General features: G+C 40.1%; 1 protein-coding gene and 1 pseudogene across 1 annotated transcript in view; one reads left to right on the top strand and one right to left on the bottom strand.

Annotated features, from left to right (window-relative positions):
- The window catches only part of MOB1A (MOB kinase activator 1A), a 19,224-nt gene extending 6,689 nt beyond the window's left edge, over window positions 1-12,535 (top strand). The window contains exons 3-6 of the mRNA XM_029937621.1: window positions 1,151-1,244; window positions 3,106-3,239; window positions 8,548-8,711; window positions 10,514-12,535. Coding sequence (XP_029793481.1) covers window positions 1,151-1,244; window positions 3,106-3,239; window positions 8,548-8,711; window positions 10,514-10,591 — 470 coding nt within the window. The 3' untranslated portion in view covers window positions 10,592-12,535. The remainder of the gene's footprint in view (window positions 1-1,150; window positions 1,245-3,105; window positions 3,240-8,547; window positions 8,712-10,513) is intronic.
- On the bottom strand, window positions 4,841-5,320 carry LOC115289975 (annotated as a pseudogene).
- Window positions 12,536-18,689: the final 6,154 nt, after the last annotated feature.

The following is an 18,689-nucleotide window of genomic DNA, read 5'->3' as shown; positions in this document are numbered from 1 at the left end:
ATCCCTGGACCACGTTTTGAGAACAGTTGTTTTAGACCAATAAACCAGCACACCATCTGGGCATACTCTTTGTTTCGAGTGAATATTGAGTGCCTGTTACTTTCTTAGGAACATGACTAATTAAGAGGAAGATTTATAATTGAGGGAGTTTTATATAAAAATCCTTTTGACAAGGTGGAACTTTTTTATCTACTTGATTTTTAAGAAACTTGGAAACTCCCTGGTTGGTTTTTAGGTACTCCTTTAGATAGGGAACTGAAACATTTTTTTTAAAACTTTGCAAAGCTTATGCAGGTGTCTTTGTAGAGGAACATTTCACTCAGATGAGTTCATTACTTACCCCTTCTTCCTCCATTTTCTTCCATATCTAGCTGACCTCAGTCCCTCAAGATGTTGTCTTTTCTCTGAATTCTTGTATGTTGTACTCTTTCTTTCAATTTTGTCCCTTCTCTGAGCTGGAGTCTCTGAGGTAAGGGATATTATCCGATGTCCTCAGCATGCATTATGCTTCAGGTGTTTTTTGTTTTTTTAATTATTTTTGGGAGAGTACAGTGGAGGAGGGGTAGAAAAAGGGGAGAGGCTGACAGCAACAAGCCCAGTTTGGGGCTTGAACCCATAAATCGTGAGATCATGATCTGAGCCGAAGTCGGATGCTCAACTGACCGAGCCACCCAGGCGCCCCTAAGCTTCAGGTTTTTTATAAGATTTTTTTAGATGCCTTTAGTATAGCTGATACACATTCTCCTTCACAGTTTATTCCCCGACACTTTCTCCTGATTATCGGATCCAGATTGATAGGAAGCAATAGATTTTTTTATTTCCTTGGACATAATCAAATTATAAATTCTAATGATCAGATAGTCACCATTAAGTTAATTATCGGTAATGTTTTATTTTCCTTCTATGCTGGTTAAAAGCTTAGTATATATTAAAAATGAATGTTTATGTTTTAATAAACATAAAATAAAAAAGAGCTTGAGAAGAAACAACTTAAAAAGAGGAGAGAATTTGCATTACCTCTGGATTGTTGAATCTCCTGAGGATTTACTCAGGAACTTGAAGGCATCGTAATTTTTCTTCAGCTGAGAGGTCTGATGTTTTATTGTGTTTGCACAAACATTTTAACACAATTTTCCTGTTATCTTTCCAGCTGTGGATTTCTTCAACCAGATCAACATGTTATATGGAACTATTACAGAATTTTGCACTGAAGCAAGCTGTCCAGTCATGTCTGCAGGTCCAAGGTACATATACTGCCTATTATAATGGTATTCAAAGTACTAAATAAAGCTAACAACTAATTGATATAAATCAAATTATAAAGCTTTTCTGTTTTTCTTATCTGTTTGCATGTGTAAAAGTAGTTTAGTTTTATGAGTTCTTGAATACTTCCTTAGAAGCTTTTAGTTATTCTTAAATATTTTGGTATGTGGTATTTAGTATTTAATTGCATTATAGTAAGTAATGTTCAAGTTTTTCTTGTGCTTATTTAGTGTTTATTACTTCCAAATTGTGCTACTTTAATTATCTGGCTTAAAGAAACTAGGTTTTAAAAGTGGCTCTGGCTATAAGGCAGAGAAAGACAGATACCACATGTTTTCACTCATAAGTGGAACAGGAGAAACTTAATAGAGGACTATAGGGAGGGCATGGAAATAGTTAAGGAGAGGAAGGGAGGCAAACCATAGGAGACTCTTAAAGACTGAGAACAAACTGAAGATTGATGGTGTGGTGGGAGAGAGGGGAAAATGGGTGATGGGCATGGAGGAGGCCCTTGTTGGGATGACCACTGGGTATTATATGGAAACCAACTTGACAATAAACTATATTAAAAATAAATAAATATATAAAAAATAAAAGTCCGACTGTAGAGGCACCTGGGTGGCTCAGTTGGGTAAGTGTCAGACTCTTGATCTCAGCTCAGGTCATAATCTCAGAGTTCGTGAGATCAAGCCCTGCCTTGGGCTGCGTACTGTCAGCTTGGAGTATGCTTGGGATTCTCTTGCTCCTTCTTTGCTCTTCCCCAGCTTATGAATGCATGTGTGCGTGTTCTCTCTGTCTCTCAAAATAAATGAGTAAACTTTAAAAATTAAACATTTGGCTATAATAAACTTCAAAAAATATTAAGAAACATGGAACTCTTTATCACCCATAATGTTAAGTCAAGGTGCGGTGGGATTGATGTTTTACTGTGTTTCTAATCTTTTTTCCCAATACTAAATGATTATTTTATATGATGATAGAGGGTATTGAGATATTTACCCCTTGGAAAAAAATTGTCCTTCCTTATTTGCTACAGGTATAAGGGGAAGGTAAGGTCTCTAATGAGTTTGCAGTCCTATTTAAAAATAATTTTCTTTTAATCTTTATTAATTTTTGAGGGAGAGAGACAGACTGCGTGCAAGTGGGGGAGGAACAGAGAGAGAGGGAGACACAGAATCCAAAGCAGGCTCAGAGCCTGACATGGTACTTGAACCCACCAGCTGTGAGATCATGACCTGAGCTGATATCAGACACTTAATGGACAGCCACCCAGGTGCCCCAAGTTTATAGTCCCATTTTTAATTACAGTATTTCGGAGGGATGTTTTTATTTTGTGTTAAGTTTTATTAATTAAACTTCTCTGTGGCTTAAATGCCTCACACAGTGAAGGTTTGCAGAAGTCTTATTAATCATTTAAGTTCAGCAAAGGGGGAGAGAAAAAGATGCATGCCTAACGGTGTTTCTTTAGTACCCTCTCCAAGAAAGTCTTACCATCTGCGAACTCTTGCAGAGTTGGGTATGGATGCATCAGACTCTTACCCAGTCCTCAGCACCCTCTGCCTGGAAGGTGTAGTTCCTTTACCTTTCCTAGGACTGTGTTAAAAAAAATCCATTTAGGCACTGTGAGCTGCCACATTATCCCCCTTTTCTCTTTCAACTATAGTATCATATTTCAGGATAATTCTATAGGGAACTTTGAGTATTCTTCAGTAGAACTTGAGAGATAATTTACTAAAGTTGTATGTAATGTCTGTGGAGAAAATGGTGGACTTATTTTGATTACGAATTGTACATTGGTTAATGTTTTTGAAAACTCCTATCAATAAAATCTTTTTCTCCCAGATACGAATATCATTGGGCAGATGGTACCAATATTAAAAAGCCAATCAAATGTTCTGCACCAAAATACATTGACTATTTGATGACTTGGGTTCAGGATCAGCTTGATGATGAAACTCTTTTTCCTTCCAAGATTGGTAAGTTATAATGTTGAACTGTTTTTCTTTTTAACTGATAAATGCGTTATGTTTTTTTTAATACTGTTACTTAAAAAAAATAATAATAAAGACTGCTAAATTCCTCTCCAAAAAGATTGTACATGCAAACTCCCTCCAGTGGTGTTTGTGTCTGCCTGTGTTTCTTCACTAATACTTATTGGCTACTCAATTTTTATTCCTTTCAATTTGGGTAGATGAAATTGTTTTACTGTACCTTTAAAAACTACTGATTTGGTTTATTGATCATTGCTTTCTGTTTCTGTCCTTTGTGCGTTTCTTTGTATGGTAAGGATATTAGCTCGTTGTTGTGTATTTTGTATGTATTTTCCCCCAAGTTGCGTTTTGTCTTATTTTGGAGGTATTCTTGCTCTATGTAACTTTCTTATTTTGTCCTATTGATCTTTTCCTTTAAAATGTGGATTTCAGGATGCCTGGGTGGCTCAGTTGGTTAAGCATCTGGCTTCAGTTCAGGTCATGATCTCACAGGTCATGATCTCACAGTTCGTGGGTTCGAGCCCTGCATTGGGCTCTGTGCTGACAGCTCAAAGCCTGGCGCCTGCTTCAGATTCTGTGTCTCCCCCTCTCTCTGCCCCTCCCCTGCTCGTGCTATCTCTCTCTGCCTCTCAAAAATAAATAAAAAACATTAAAAAAATTAAACAAAAACTGTGGATTTCAGTACAATGATTAGAAAGGTTTTCCTTATTTCAAGATTATAAAAACATTTGTCTGTGTTTTCATGTAGTACTTCTGTGATTTTGTTTTTATGTTTAAATCCTTGTTCTTGCCAAAAATTTTTTTGTCAACTTTCCTTCCATTTTTTTCGTTATAAATGCTAATCAGTTTGTCATCTAACACCATTTATCAAATACATGTGTCTTTTCTCCCTGGATTATCTTATGTGTACACCAGACTGCCACATAATTTGGAGTCTTTCATTCTCTTTATCTGTTCCTATAGGAATTCCACAGTGTTTTAATAACTGTAGCCATATATCTTCGAGCATCTTGTAGGGCTAGTCTCTCTTCCTTGCTCTTCTTTTTCAGAATATTCACAGATATTTTGGGATATTTATTCTTCCAAAGAACTCAGAATCATTTTGGCAGGGTAAGATAAAAATATTTGTGAGATTTTGATTATTATTTCATTCAAGTTGTAGTTGAATATAGGCAGTCTTGTTCTCTTGACAATACTGAGTCTTTCTACCCAAGAACAAGATATATTTCTTCATTTACTTGTGTCTTTTATTTCTTCCTCTTATACAGTTCTTTTTTTTTTTTTAAGAAAGTTTTTGTGGTTTTATTGTATCATGAGGCATTGAAACATCCGAACGAATCAGTATCCGGGCAGTGAGGCAGCTGCTTTCTCCTTCACTTCTTTGGGTTACTAGAGCAACTCGTCAGTAGATTTAAAAAAAAGAGAGAGAGAGAGAGACCACCTTTTGCATAACTTAAGTCTTTCCAAGGCATGCGCTGGTACAACCCAAACTTCTCCCGTCAGATGCAACTAGTCTAGTGTCCAAACATCATGCCCAACACCCCAGTAGCAGCAGCGCCCTGCGCCCACTCCCACCACGGCCCTGCTTGTTTGTGTATGATATTTGGGGCATCTGGAGGAGTGTGAATGGTATTGGGAAGAGGAGGGAGGAGGAAACAGCATGAGTGCCTGGCTGGGAGGAGGTCAGCCGAAGTTGTGCAGGGCAAGCCTGAACATGTCATTGGTGCAAAGCCAAGCATGGTTGATGTTCTTTAATAGGAACATCTGGTGGAACCCCATGATAGGGTCTTCATCAGCCTCGAGCTGGCCCACAACCATGCTGATGATGCAGCTATCTGGTGTGGGCTGATGGTCCTGCACTGTGATGCCGTGCTGGATTTTCTGGAATGGAAGGCTAGACAACTTCTCCACAATGGCAGCTTTCCCCTGGAACTGCTGTCCTTCCCACGTAAGGCAGGATGCATCAATATAAATTGTGCCTAGTTGGGTTCTGTCATTATCAAATAACTGGTAGTAATGTGAATGAAGCTGGATCCAATCTGCTCCCAAATTGGCTTGTCTCCCATTCTGGAGCGTCACCCGGCCTCACTGAGACCCGAGGGGCTGGCATGATGGCGGCAGCGGCCACCCAGCCTCTCTTACACAGTTCTATGGTTTATTTTAATCTTTCAAGTTCCTTAAGTTTATCCCTAGACATTGTGTTTTTTAAATTGATATCTGCCTTCTAAATGTTTAGTATATAGGAAAGCTGTTGATTTTCTTACAAATTTTAATAGAAATTGACCATCAGATTCTGATTATTTTAGTTATTTGGGGTTGGTTTTCTTGTGTTTTTGAAGAATGCAATCACATCATACTAAGACAATATTAATTTTGCCTCTTCCTTTCTGATACGGATGTTTCTTGCATAACTCTTATCAAATTGCCCCAGAGTAGTGCTGAGTAAGGGTGATGATGGCAGACATCCTCTTGTTTCCTTACTTTGATGTGAGTGCTTCTGGTACTTCAGCATTAAGCAGGAATCTTGCTTTTGCTTAGAGGTGTGTGAATTTTTAAAAACAGTTGTTGACTTTTGTGATACTTTCCCTGTGTCTGCTGTTGGTCACCATGAGTTTTTCTCCAGTGTATGTATATTTTTAATGTTTTACTGGAATCCTGTTTTTCATTTGTTAATATTTCGATTAAGATTTTGGCATCACTGTTCGTGAGATCACTGCTTGTCATTTTCGTTTAAGATTGTCTTATGAGCAGCAGTTTGGATTCTGTCTTGTCTGTTCTGGCTGCTAATAACAAAAATTTTTGGCTGATGAATAACAGAAAGCTCCTTTCAGTTCTAGAGGCTGGAAGTCCAAGATCAGGCTGCCAGCGTAGTTGGGTCCTGGTGAAGGCCCACTTCTGGGTCTCAGACTGCCGACTTCTCGCCTAGTCTTCGCACGGTGGAAGGGAACCGGCAGAAGTTCTTTGGGGCCTCTTGGGCACACTCCCACTCCTGAGGGCTCGCTGCTTGTGACCTGATCCCTCCCAGAGTCCTGCCCCCTAATCGCGTCATCTGGTGTTAGGATTTCAACATAGGAGTCTTGAGGGGATACACACATTCAGACCATGACAGATTCCTTTTTGCAGTCTAATCAGTGGTTCTTTCGGGGGAAGGCTTGTATCATGTTACACCTGGGCTGTTTGCTGTAGGTCAGCCTTTCCATTTTATTATTAAACCTTCTTTTGCTCTCTCATTGATTCTTGATTGTATATTGACTGTGCTTGTGTGTTTCTGTTAAATTCAGCTTGGAAAGTACTTGGTTTGAAACAAATTACTTACAGTTCTTTATTCATTAAAGGGGATCTTCCTGTTTATGGAAGACAAAGAATACTTACAGCTTTTTATTCTCTTTTCCTCAGCTTTCTATTCTTCAGTAAACGGCCTAATTGTCCTGGAATCCTTTCCCCCCTCTTTTATCCACATTTTCTGCCAATTATTGGAAAGTATTGTTTATTACTTATTTTGAACGAATACATCCAAATTATTACTATTCCTTTTATTAGCAAGATGCACATTTGTAAATTCTCAGAAAAGAGTTTGACTTAAAAGTCCATCTATTCAATGTGGGAATACAAGACCCAGTCCAGAAAAACATGACCACAAGCTCCAGGATTATGTTTGAAAATGCAAGTTGTTAGGGGCACCTGTCTGGCTTCGTCAGTAGAGCGAGCATATGACTCTTAATCTCAGGGTTGTGAGTTCAAGCCCCACATTGGATATAGAGCTTACCTTAAAAAAAAAAAAGTTGAAACAAAATGAAAATGCAAGTTGTTAGCCAAGACTGATGAGGTTAGAAACCAGAAAAATTAGCTTGCAAGAGCAAAATACATTAAATTTCAGGCTATTAAGGACTGGTTGAGAAATAAAATGCAGGAAAGAAAAAAGTGTTTTAACTTTTGTTTTCTGAAAGATTGAAGAAAGGAAATTTTTTTTAAAGGTTTTATTTATTTTAGAGAGAGAGAGAGAGACAGCATGAGCAGGGGAGGGTCAGAGAGAGAGGGAGACACAGAATCTGAAGACAGGCTCCAGGCTCTGAGCTGTCAGCGCTGAAGTCGGATGCTTAACCGACTGAGCCGCCCAGGAGCACCAGGAAAATTCTTCTTGAGTAGTGCTGTGGAGTAGCCTTTAAGGCTGTCTGATCTAGGTCACTTTGGAAGCTGATGACTTCTTGCATGTTTATGTAGTGTACTCCGTGCCACTGTATTGTCCTTCTGTCTCTGTTTTCTAAGACTTTGATCTTGTCAGCTGGAATTCTCAGGCGTGTGTGTCAGGAGACACGTCCCCCACCTACACTGCTTGGAGGGAGATTAGCAAACCATCTCTCAGTTCATTTCTAAGGAAGTGTTCATTTTCTTTGCAAGATGGTGAGGTGCCCTTCCTCCCTTTTCAGGAAGTCTGTCTCTGTCTTATGCTACAGGGAAATGAAAATAGCACTTTGAAAAGATAAAATAAAAGCTGGAGACTCCTAATTTAAGGAAGAAAATTAGTTTTTCAGAGTAATTCAGAAGATAAAAGACTTTATTTGTAGACCATAGATTATAATGCCTTTTTCTCTTAGAATTTTCATTCCTAGTTGAGTGCATGTGTGAGTGTAAATATTTTTTAGCGTTACAGATTACAGAAATAAAAGTTTTTTTAATTTATAATCAAAATACTTATTCTTGTTGCATTTAATCTTAGGAAGAAACTCTCTAATATTAGATAGCTAAAATTATGTTTATTTATTTTTATAATTTTTTTAAATGTTTTATTTATTTTTGAGAGAGAGAGACAGCATGAGCAGGGGAGTGTCCAAGAGAAAGGGAGACACGGAATCCGAAGACAGGCTCTAGGCTCTGAGCTAGCTGTCATCACAGAGCCGATGCGGGGCTCAAACCCACGAACCATGAGATCATGACCCGAGTTGAAGCTGGACGCTCAACACCACCCAGGCGCCTCAAATTATGTTTATTTTAAATTTGATTCAACAGCACCTCATAGATTTGGTGCCTATGCCTATTAGTCTAAGGCAGTCAGAATAGCATGCTACGTAAGGATACCTCATATTTGTTTGGGATTTTTTTTTTCCTTTGTCCTTTAAAAAATATATATATGGAAAACAGGCTTCTATTTGTGAATGTGTTTGTGTGTTGGAGTTGCATATGGCAGTTTCTAAACTTTCTGCTGTTTTGTTAGATAAAAGACCAATTGATATATATATATGTATGTGTATACACACACACACACATACATATGTATGTATGTATTTGATTACAGGTGTCCCATTTCCCAAAAACTTCATGTCTGTGGCGAAGACCATTCTAAAGCGCCTGTTCCGGGTTTATGCCCATATTTATCACCAGCACTTTGATTCTGTGATGCAGCTGCAAGAGGAGGCCCACCTCAACACCTCCTTTAAGCACTTTATCTTCTTTGTTCAGGTAAGTTGAACCACTTTGACTTCTTTGTCCTTTGTCTTAGACACAGTTGATTAGTAATTTTAATAAAGAGAATTTATAGAGTTGTCTAATTTGTAGACATAGAATGAAAGTATAAGCAGGATTCTCTCTTTTCTCTGTTCTGTGTTATTGGTGTGCAGAGCAACATCGAAAGCACCCCTCTTCCCCCCCATGTTGGGCCTTCTGCCTCTGGCTGTGCCCCGCTGGGTCTCTGGTTAGGATATGACACGGAGCACCAGAATCCCAGGACAGCTTTCCGTACCCTCCTTTTTCATTGCCGCTGCCGAGCAAAGGGAAACTATGAGTAACCGTCCGCAGTTGGGTTGTTTCATGAGATGGCTATGCCTGGAAGAGAAACTTTTGGAAGAACTTGTTAGCTCCTTTCTTGGTTCAAGCTTCCAGAAGTACCATTTCAGGCCACATCTTACGAAATCATCAGCTAGAAACTTCAAGAAGGACCACCCTCTTCAGAGATGTGGCCTATTACTTATGGGCTCTTAATTGAAATTGGAACTTTTAAAAATCAAAATAGGGGCACCTGGGTGGCTCAGTTGTTTAATCTTCTGACTCTTGGTCTCGGCTCAGGTCATGATGTCATGGTTCGTGGGGGTGAGCCCCACATCAGGCTCTGCACTGTCAGTGGGATTCTCTCTCCCTCTCTGCCACCCTTCTGCTTTCTCTCAAAATATATAAAAAAGGAGCATTTAAAAAATAATAATTCACATTGTTTAAAAAGTTATTAAAGCAGCCTTAGAGATATATAATTTTATGTGCAAATGTAACTGCATGTATCTAGACACTTTTTTGGTAGGAAAGCCGTAGTTTTATAGTAGATCCTGTGTATTTCATTTATAAAATGTACTGTGCTCTTGGTCTTCCTTCTGAGATTGTCGCACAGCAGAGTTCTAGGTCTAGTGTAGGTGCTGATGCAGATGTGGAGGTACAGGTAGAGGATGGGAGTGTAGTAGAGCTATAGAATAGACACAAACAGGGGCACCTGGGTGGCTCAGTCGGTTAAGCGTTCAACTTCAGCTCACGGTTTGTGAGTTCAAACCCCACATTGGGTTTTGTGCTGACAGCTCAGAGCCTGGAGCCTGCTTCTGAATCTGTGTCTCTGTCTCTCTCTCTCTCTGCCCCTCCCCCATTTGCGCTCTGCCTCTCTGTTAAAAATAAATAAACATTAAAAAAAAAATAGACACAGACATCGTATAGACGTAGGTAGAGTATAGATCTATGAAAGAAATAGATCCAGAGCTCAGGAGGTGGCCACTATCAAAAGTTCATTGTATAGTTTTAAGATCATTTCCATGTAAATGCAAACATACATACAGCTTTTTGATTTTAATGTTTTACTCAGTGAAGGCCATGCTAATACATACAGTTGTTTATTTAGTCTCCCTATATTTCAAAAAAATGAATAAAAATGATACCATTTAAAAATGTTTACAGGGGTGCTTTGGTGGCTCAGTGGGTTGAGCATCCAACTCTTGATTTGGCTGAGGTCATGATCCCAGGGTTGTTGGGATTGAGCCCCGTGTTGGGTTTCATGCTGTATGGAACCTGGTTGGGATTCTCTCTTTTCCTCTGCCCCTCTGCCCTGCTTGGGCACGAGTGCATTCTCTCTGTCACTTTCTCTCACTCTCAAAAAAACCAAAAAGTTCACAAAGATGATTTTACCATTTTTTTTGGATTTCAGAAAACTAGGGTTAGGAATCCCTTCTCTGATTTGTGGAATTCTTAATGTTAGATCTGTTTTTAAATTTTACTTTTCTTCTCTTTTTTAGGAGTTTAATCTGATTGATAGGCGTGAGTTGGCACCTCTTCAGGAATTAATTGAGAAGCTTGGATCAAAAGACAGATAAATGTTTCTTCTAGAACACAGTTCCCCTCTTGCTCATCTGCTAGAACTCTGTCATTGCTATCTGTTATAGACTAATGATACAGACTTTAAGAGAACAGGATAAAAAGACACCTGTTGTTTTTATCTACTGATAAAATTGTCCCAAAGGTAGGTTGGCCTAATCCTTTAGTGAGAAATTCAAGACATGACTGAATCTGAGGCACTGTGTGACCACTCCTGTTATTGTCAGAGTCATACTTGGTTGTAATATGTGATGACTAACATGTAGTCTATTAGTTTATTTATGCTTTTACTGAAGAAAATGTGCTTCAGGTAACAGCATAATGGCTATTGAGAATTCCCAGCAATAATTTATTAACAGATTTCCAGAGCAAATTACCTAATGCAATCAGATCAGTTTTATTCTGCTTTTATTTACAAATAGAAGAGGTATTTTTAAGTTTCCTTAAGATTTAGAACATTTGTGTGTTACTTTGGATATCCTTTTAGTTTGAAGTTTGTATGCTAGTGTTTTTATAGGTAAGAATATATATGTGTGTTTATTTTTTCAAAATCCGTGATTGCATTTTGAATCCTCATATGACCTGTGTGGTTGGTATGGGAGTAACCAGAGTTATGTCTAAAATGACTTTATTTTTTAATCTTTATTTGGGATTTTATTTACATAAACCTATCTAAATTTTTAGGAGTGTGTATATCATAAATAATTTTCTTAAGGCATATAAGGATAGTCTTTTGAATTTTTATTTTGAAATGCTTCATTCAGATTCATTCAAATAGGTAGCTTTTCGCTTAGAAAAAGACTGCAAAAAATTATAACAAATTTAGGTCTCAGAACCACTATTTTCATTCATGCTGTTTTTCAGAGGCCTTGACATTCTGGATAGGAGAATGGAAGAAAGTACTCAGAGTACTTGATGATTTTCTTTTGAGTGTCCTTTAAAAAAAAACAAAAAAGAATTACTTCTACATGTTTTTATTGTGACTTGAGACTTAGTTAGGAGTAGTGTAGAAATACCTAAACTTTATCCCAATAAGGATAAAACTTAAGGAAGACCATAATAAAAAACCTTGAAGGTGTACACATTTTATAACTCAGCTTAAAGTTTGGTGTGCTACCGTGTGTGTGTGTGTGTGTGTGTGTGTGTGTGTGTGTGTTGAAAGGAAACAAAATGGGAGGAATGAGTAAAAAACATCTTCCTTCAAGTAGTCCAAGGATGGATGGAATCCCCATAAGGGGTTTAATCCTGTTTTGATTGTTTTTGTATCGAAACTTGAAATTCTTCTATTGGGATAAAAAGAATCTTCCCCTTTAGTGAAATAAAGGCCGTCAGGTTTCTAGGATGCAGTGAACTCCAGCTACCTGTCGAGAATGTTCCGGGCATGGGTATACTGAAGGCTTGCCAGACCGGTGCTGCTCTGCGTTCGTCTGCATTCTGGGTTTCAGAGCCGTGACTTTTGCGAGTACTAACCAACTCCCTCGATGGTTTTGATAAAAGATTAGATTTGTTAAGTTTTTTTGTTGTTATTTATTTTTAGTGTCCTACAAAAGTATGAAGAATTGCTTCGGAACTCCCATTTTTGTAATAATTCAGTTTCATACCCAGATACCCAGAATTTTAAAGGAAACAAAGCATTTCATCTATTTTAGGCTAAAACCATCCATCATTTCAGGAATTAAAAAGTGGGGTAATGAATCCCTCATGAAAAAGAGAGAAAAGCCATCTGAAACATTCCACAATCCATGATTTAAGCTTATCCAAGGGTCCCTGTCAGGTGTCCTGTGTGTTCATGTTGATCATTAACAAGAAAGCAGGTTTCTAGATGCCTCCTAGAACATTACTGCCTCTCAACTTTGGCTTTAATTAAGTCTTCAAGGAATGAAATTATATTTCTCAACTAGGGTTGTACTTTTCATCATTTCTGATATTTTGTAATTCTTAAAAGAGTTCTCACATTTCTCCATTTATTTTCAGTGCCAGGAATCCCCCCCGCCCCCCTTCATGACTCACTCCCAAAACGAACCAAAGATGGTCACATGCTAGACATAAATAAAAAATTTGTTGGTAATTTAAGATCAGAACGTCCTTTAAAAAAAACAAACCATTACCAGGCTCTCGGGCTAATCGGGCTTAACCAACAACACACCTAACCATTAAGTTAACACTGTTTTTGTTTACGTCTAAAGCGGGGGAGTGGAGGGCAGGAAGACCAGAGAATGGGGAGCAGATGATGCCCTCCTGACTGGGCTTGAGGGCCAGCCCCTGAGAAGCGTTGGAAGAAATCAGTCTGTCTTGGACTGTTATCTCTTGTGATTTATCTCCCTGGGCCCAGGGTCTGCCTGTTCCACGACATACCCCCTGCCCCTCCAAATCAGAGGTCACCTCCTGTCAGTGTCTGCTGCTCCCCGCCCCCCTCCAGTCATGGGGTGGAGAGTGCTTGCTAAATTATGCAGGTAGTTCTATGGCGCTTTAGTTTCTGGGCCTTTAAAAAACTTCTGGACAATGATGTGCCGGTTTTTGTTTAAATATTGAAACTTCTTGTTACTGTGGTTTTCATTTTCATAGCCAAATGTATCCTTTATTCTCCAGACTCTGAATAGAGTGATTTTTTACAGGGCTACCAGCTAACAAAGTATTTCCTTTCATCTTCGACTTGTAGAGAGCCCTAGCTTCTGTAGCTACCTGCTTGAGAAGTGCAAATCTGTACTTCTTCATCATGACTTCGATAACAGAGCGAAAGCTTTCCTAGTAGTGCAGAGGCATGAAAAGCAGTCTGCTGGTGCTTTTAACTTTTGCAGACATTGTTGAGGTTTTCTGATTACACCATTGACTTTCTGAGCAGTGGGGTTCTACGAGAAGTGGAGCTTCTAAACATAACATCGTTACCTCATCAGCATAAACAAATCAGCCCCAAAGAGTACAAGCCTTAGAAATTTGTTTCTGAGCGGCAGCGGCCAGGGTGCTGGTGTTAGGTGCCTGGCTACAGGAGGCTGTCCCCTGGCGGCACAACTGTGGCCTGAGAGATGCTGGCTGAGACCCCAAACACTGAGCACCTTCAAAAGGGACGTTATTTCCTCCTGGAATCAGTTCAGTAAGTGGATTTGGTTTTTACTATTGTAGAATCCTGTCAGAGAGGGAAAATAGTTGTCCCTCAGTCTTCCTCGTGTGTTTGCATTAGACTTTGATATTTCAGACCATAAAAGCCTTTGGTGGATGATATTACATGTGATAGCAGTGACTTTATGGGAGCGACTGCATTAAAGTTCACTTGGGTTTTCTTTCATTCTCAGATTCTGTTCCAAACAAGTGTTCTGTAAATCCAAGTGGATTACCAGCATGCTATAGGTTTTTTTATAGAACATTCTGTGTTTGGTCTACTTCAAAAATAGTTTGCATAAGTTAGCCTTGGTTACCATCTAAGATATTTTTAAATGTTCTTTACATGAAAGTTTATGTTGTATTTTTAAACCTTTAGGGGCTTTATCTATTTTTCTAAGTCAGTTCATTGTACTTTTAAAGAAAGTATTTTGTATCTACTTTTGTAACATCATCAGAATAAAAATATATTAAAAGAAAGAAATGACTGATTATGTCTTAACACACATTTCTATTTAAATGTGAAGCTTGAGACTTTTGCTTCTATGGAAGGTTGTCTTCTGCCTATTGTTTAGTAGCTAAATTGTTTCGTTAACTCTTAGAGGAAAAGGAAGTCCCTAAATAAACATTCTATAACACCAGGGCCCCACCCCAAGAAACAAACTAAGCCTATGATTACAGAGGCCGAAACCTATCCCAGACAAAAAATTAGTAGTCTCCTTTCTCCTCTTTTGCATATCCTGGCTGTGAGATTGAGAAAAGGGAGAGGAGACAGGGGATTGCTGATTTTCTGACCTTGAGCTGAGTGCTCAGCATCTGTAAGACATCGCTCACCCCAAACAGCCAATTTTTGTTATTGTAGGAGAAATATTAGAGTTCTTTTTAGAGGTCCAAATTACAGGTGTCTAATTTTAATTCAAAACAGCACAGCTGTATTTATTTTGACCTTTTGATTAGAGTTAAAATTTAGAAGTTAATGTGACTAAATAATATGGGTTGACACTCCTATTTTGTATAAGGTATAGGTAAGCTATCAGTCAATTTGGGATTTTTTTTTTGGATACATTTACATTTCGGTAGTAGGATTAAAGTCTCTCACAAAAATGTGTCTAATGGCTAAGTTGGAATGCTGTTTTAAACTTTATAAATGAGTAGTAGAATAACCCAAATAATCTTTGAGAGGGCCAGAGTTGGGGCTTCAAAGCTACATAGCCAAGAACAATGTCTAAACCATGCCTTGGGCCTCTAGCTAATTCCTCATTGCTGAAGGGCTCGGAATGGACATTATTGCCCGCACCATTATTTCTGGCCACTAGATGTCAGTCTCTGCCTCAGCACCTCCCTAAAGCTAGATTCATCAGCCCGGACCAAAATGAAGAATTTTACCTAGAACCATCTTCCTTTCATGTGTCTTCCTAATAAAAAATGTACATCGGTGATAAATTAAAAAAGTAAAAACAAAAACATACAGGTGTCTCAAAAACATGGGTGCCTCTGGTTGGCAGATCTAGGTCACATATCTGTGTCCTGGCTGCAAGAGAGGCTAGGGAAGTTTCTGGATTTTACTTGGAGGTTTAGGGCTCATAGTAAAATTGATGCTGGATATTCCAAAAGCTTGGACTGGCTCCTGCTCTGAACTTTTTGTTTATGTTCTGTGAAAAGACAAGGGAGTTTGCACTAGAATGTTAGTGTCTGGGCACAGTTTAGCTCAACTGATATTTTTTGTGTATTTTCTACATGAAAGGAGCCCAATACTGATTCAGAATTCTGGCCAAGCTCTTTATCTCATGGCTGATGAGCATTTTGAGTAGCACTTTTTAGGGGAACCTACCTGTTGGGAATCCTCCAGCAGGTTATCTTAATCAATCCTTACAGCTGCCTGGGAAGGGGGTTGTAACTGAGAGGTGTGTTAAGAATTTTTCACTGTTTTTCAGATGGTGGCACAAATGCTCTGACTTCAAATAGTTCGTAATGAGACCAGTCTGTTTCTTTGGAGTGCATCTGTAAAAATTGTTTGTTCATGAGTGCAAGAAGGCTCCATAAAACAAAGTGACTGCAGTTTAAAACCATCCCTATGAGGTAAAAAAAGATGTATTCAAAGAGATCCACCTGAACGAGTTTTTTCCAGTTAGCTCAGATGTAACTAGAAGTACAAAAGCAGGAATTAACCATGGGCCAATAGAAGTGAAGATTAGAGAATCTCAAGTTCAGGGAGAAAAAAGGTAAAATGTAGAAAGGATATACCCATTTGTTGTGACAAAAGCCATTATACTTTTAATCATAAAGTAAAACTGGCCTTTTATTCCCTTCTGTCATAAGAAGTTATACTTGAAATCTTGAGTTGGAAATGATTTGGAAGCCCAAGATTGGTGAGGTTCTGTAAATCCTTTCCTAAAATGCTTCAAGTTCACACATTGTGGAGCTAGAATGGCGAGGCCACTGTCAGCTCTGTTCAGTAATCATAGCACGTCGGCTTTTTGTCCCATGCCATGCTGGGTGACAGGTTGACAGGACTAAAGCAAGATCCTGTCATGGAGCTGAGGGACCATTTGGAAAAACAAACACCTACATAAATTGATAGTTTTCAAGAGCCATAAGTGCGATGAAAGTTATGCACAAGTTGTGGACCCTTAAGTTTACTGTGGGGCAAACGGAGGTGGAGAAGACAGGGCTTGAAGTGGCATACAAGATGGGTAGCCATATAATCAAGCTTACATGTAGCATGGCTTGTACAGAGAGGTACAAGCAGTCCAGTATTACCACAGTGGGTTTTAGTTGAACAGGTAAGTAGTTAAGTCATATAAAAGACCTTGGGTTTTTTCCAGTACGTGATGAAGAGTCTGAAGGATTTTAGATAAGCAAATAATGGACAGGTTTTCACTTCAGAGGACTCTGACAGCCAAGGGGAGGATTCTAGGGCAGTGACAGTCCAAAAACGTAATGTGAGGAATTGTTAAATTATGAGGAAGAGGAAGGTTGGAGATAAGCAAAAGTACTGATTTTCAGTAAAGGAAGGACGAATTCAAACAGAAATCAGTGAGTTTAAGTTTAATGTGGGTCTCTTACAAGTGACAAACCCAACTAAAATTACTTTAGTGCTAGTTTCTGGCACTGCTTGATAACGCCAAACATCTGTCCGCCTCCACCTCTACTGTATCTACTTCATTTCCAGAGTGGGTGCTGGCCACCTGATTACAGAGATAGCCAGCTGCTAACAGTTCAGCAACTCGGTGATAAATGACCATTTTTTAAATTCCAGACAATTCTCTAGACCACCAACTCACTGGTCTCTCGGAGCTGGGCATAGTTTGGCCTCATTTGAACCAAGTGGTTTGAGGAAGAAAGGCTTGTTCACTACCACACCTCTGAGGAAAATATTTTTGGTAGTTTTAATTACACCAGTGAAGAAAAATGAAAAATTAGCAAATATCCCTAATCCCACTAGCCATGATTTTTAAGGAATCAAGCAAAAAATGTGAGGTTATTACAGTAATCCAAAGGAGAAATTATGAGACTCAAAACATGGAAGTCACTCAATACTGAAATGAGTAAGTATACAACTAGGTGATCACTTTATTTTTTTAACATATTTTTAATTTAATTTTTTAATGTTTTTTATTTATTTTTGAGAGTGCGAGCAGGGGAGGGTCAGAGAGAGAGAGGGAGACACAGAGTCTGAAGCAGGCTCCAGGTTCTGAGCTAGCTGTCAGCAGAGCCCGACAGGGGCTTGAACCCACGAACCTGAGATCGTGACCTGAGCTGAGGCTGGAAACTCAACCGACTGAGCCACGCAGGCGCCCCTAGGTGATCACTTTGAAGGGCATTAAGTAGGTCCTTCCAACTCCTCCAAGTGCGACACCAATTATAATTGATTGCACAGGCCAGAATGCAATAGCAAAAAGAACTAGTAAAGCCTGGAGGGTACACCAGACCACATGCTGCAAACAATTACTGCTAGAGAAAAAGCTTAGTTGAATTTTGGCCTGACGTCTGCCTGAATTATTCCAGAAGGGAGTGGGGGCAGGTTTGCTGGATAACCTTACCCATCCTCAAGGAGGCAGCTTCCACTGCATTCTCAGGAGTCCGCGGTCTGTGGCTCCAGCCTACTTCTCTGCTGGGCGGTGTCCTGCAGGCACCTTGAAGCCAGGCACTTCCAAAACTGAGTGTCGGCCCCTTTACCCCAAACCTAGCCCTCCTCCACACACTGCGCTGTCCACGCCAGACGCCTTTCTCAGCCTCGCCACCCAATCCAGTCACTCCATTCCCTTCCCCTCCCAAGTATACTACATCTCTGCTGCCCCAGCTCCCGTTGAGACCTCAAATCTCACTTGGACCATCGCAGTAGCCTCAGAACTGTGTCCTTGCCTCCAATGTTCCCCACCCAACCCAGTCTCTCCTCTTCGCTGGAGCCATAACGATCTTTCTAATATGCAAATCTAAAAACTATTTCCCTGCTTAAAGCCCCTCCACAGCTCCCCTGTTCTGGAGGGAGAAACCCACACTCCGAGTTCGGAAGCCAGGTTTCAGTGGGGACGGGGAGGTGTCACACCTAGGGCGCGAGGGCCAGAGGCGTGAGGGCGGCTCAGAACAGAGGCCCGAGTGGGGCGCCTGGGTGGCTCAGTCAGTTAAGCGTCCGGCTTCGGCTCAGGTCATGATCTCACGGTTCGTGGGTTCAAGCCCCGCGTCGGGCTCTGGGCTGACAGCTAGCTCAGAGCCTGGAGACTTCTTCGGATTCTGTATCTCCCTCTCTCTCTGACCCTCCCCTGCTCGCACTGTTTTTATGTAAAAAACATAAAAAAAAAAAAAAAAGAACAGAGGGCCGAGATCGCGGGCGTCTCCAGGCTGGGCAAGAATGGCCCGCTGGCGGTCTGGGCTCGGGAGGCAGGAAAAGCACGGGACGGACCCGGTCCGGGAGGGGCGCGAGCGCGCGGAGCGGCGGGTTGCGAGGCAGCGTCCCCGAGCGCGCAGGGGGCGGCTCGCGGCCTCCGGACAGCAGGGGGC

The sequence above is a fragment of the Suricata suricatta genome, chromosome 4 (assembly GCF_006229205.1).
Source record: "Suricata suricatta isolate VVHF042 chromosome 4, meerkat_22Aug2017_6uvM2_HiC, whole genome shotgun sequence".
Classification (NCBI taxonomy): domain Eukaryota; kingdom Metazoa; phylum Chordata; class Mammalia; order Carnivora; family Herpestidae; genus Suricata; species Suricata suricatta.
Note: the sequence above shows the minus strand (reverse complement) of the source record. Positions and strands in the feature narration are given on the sequence as shown.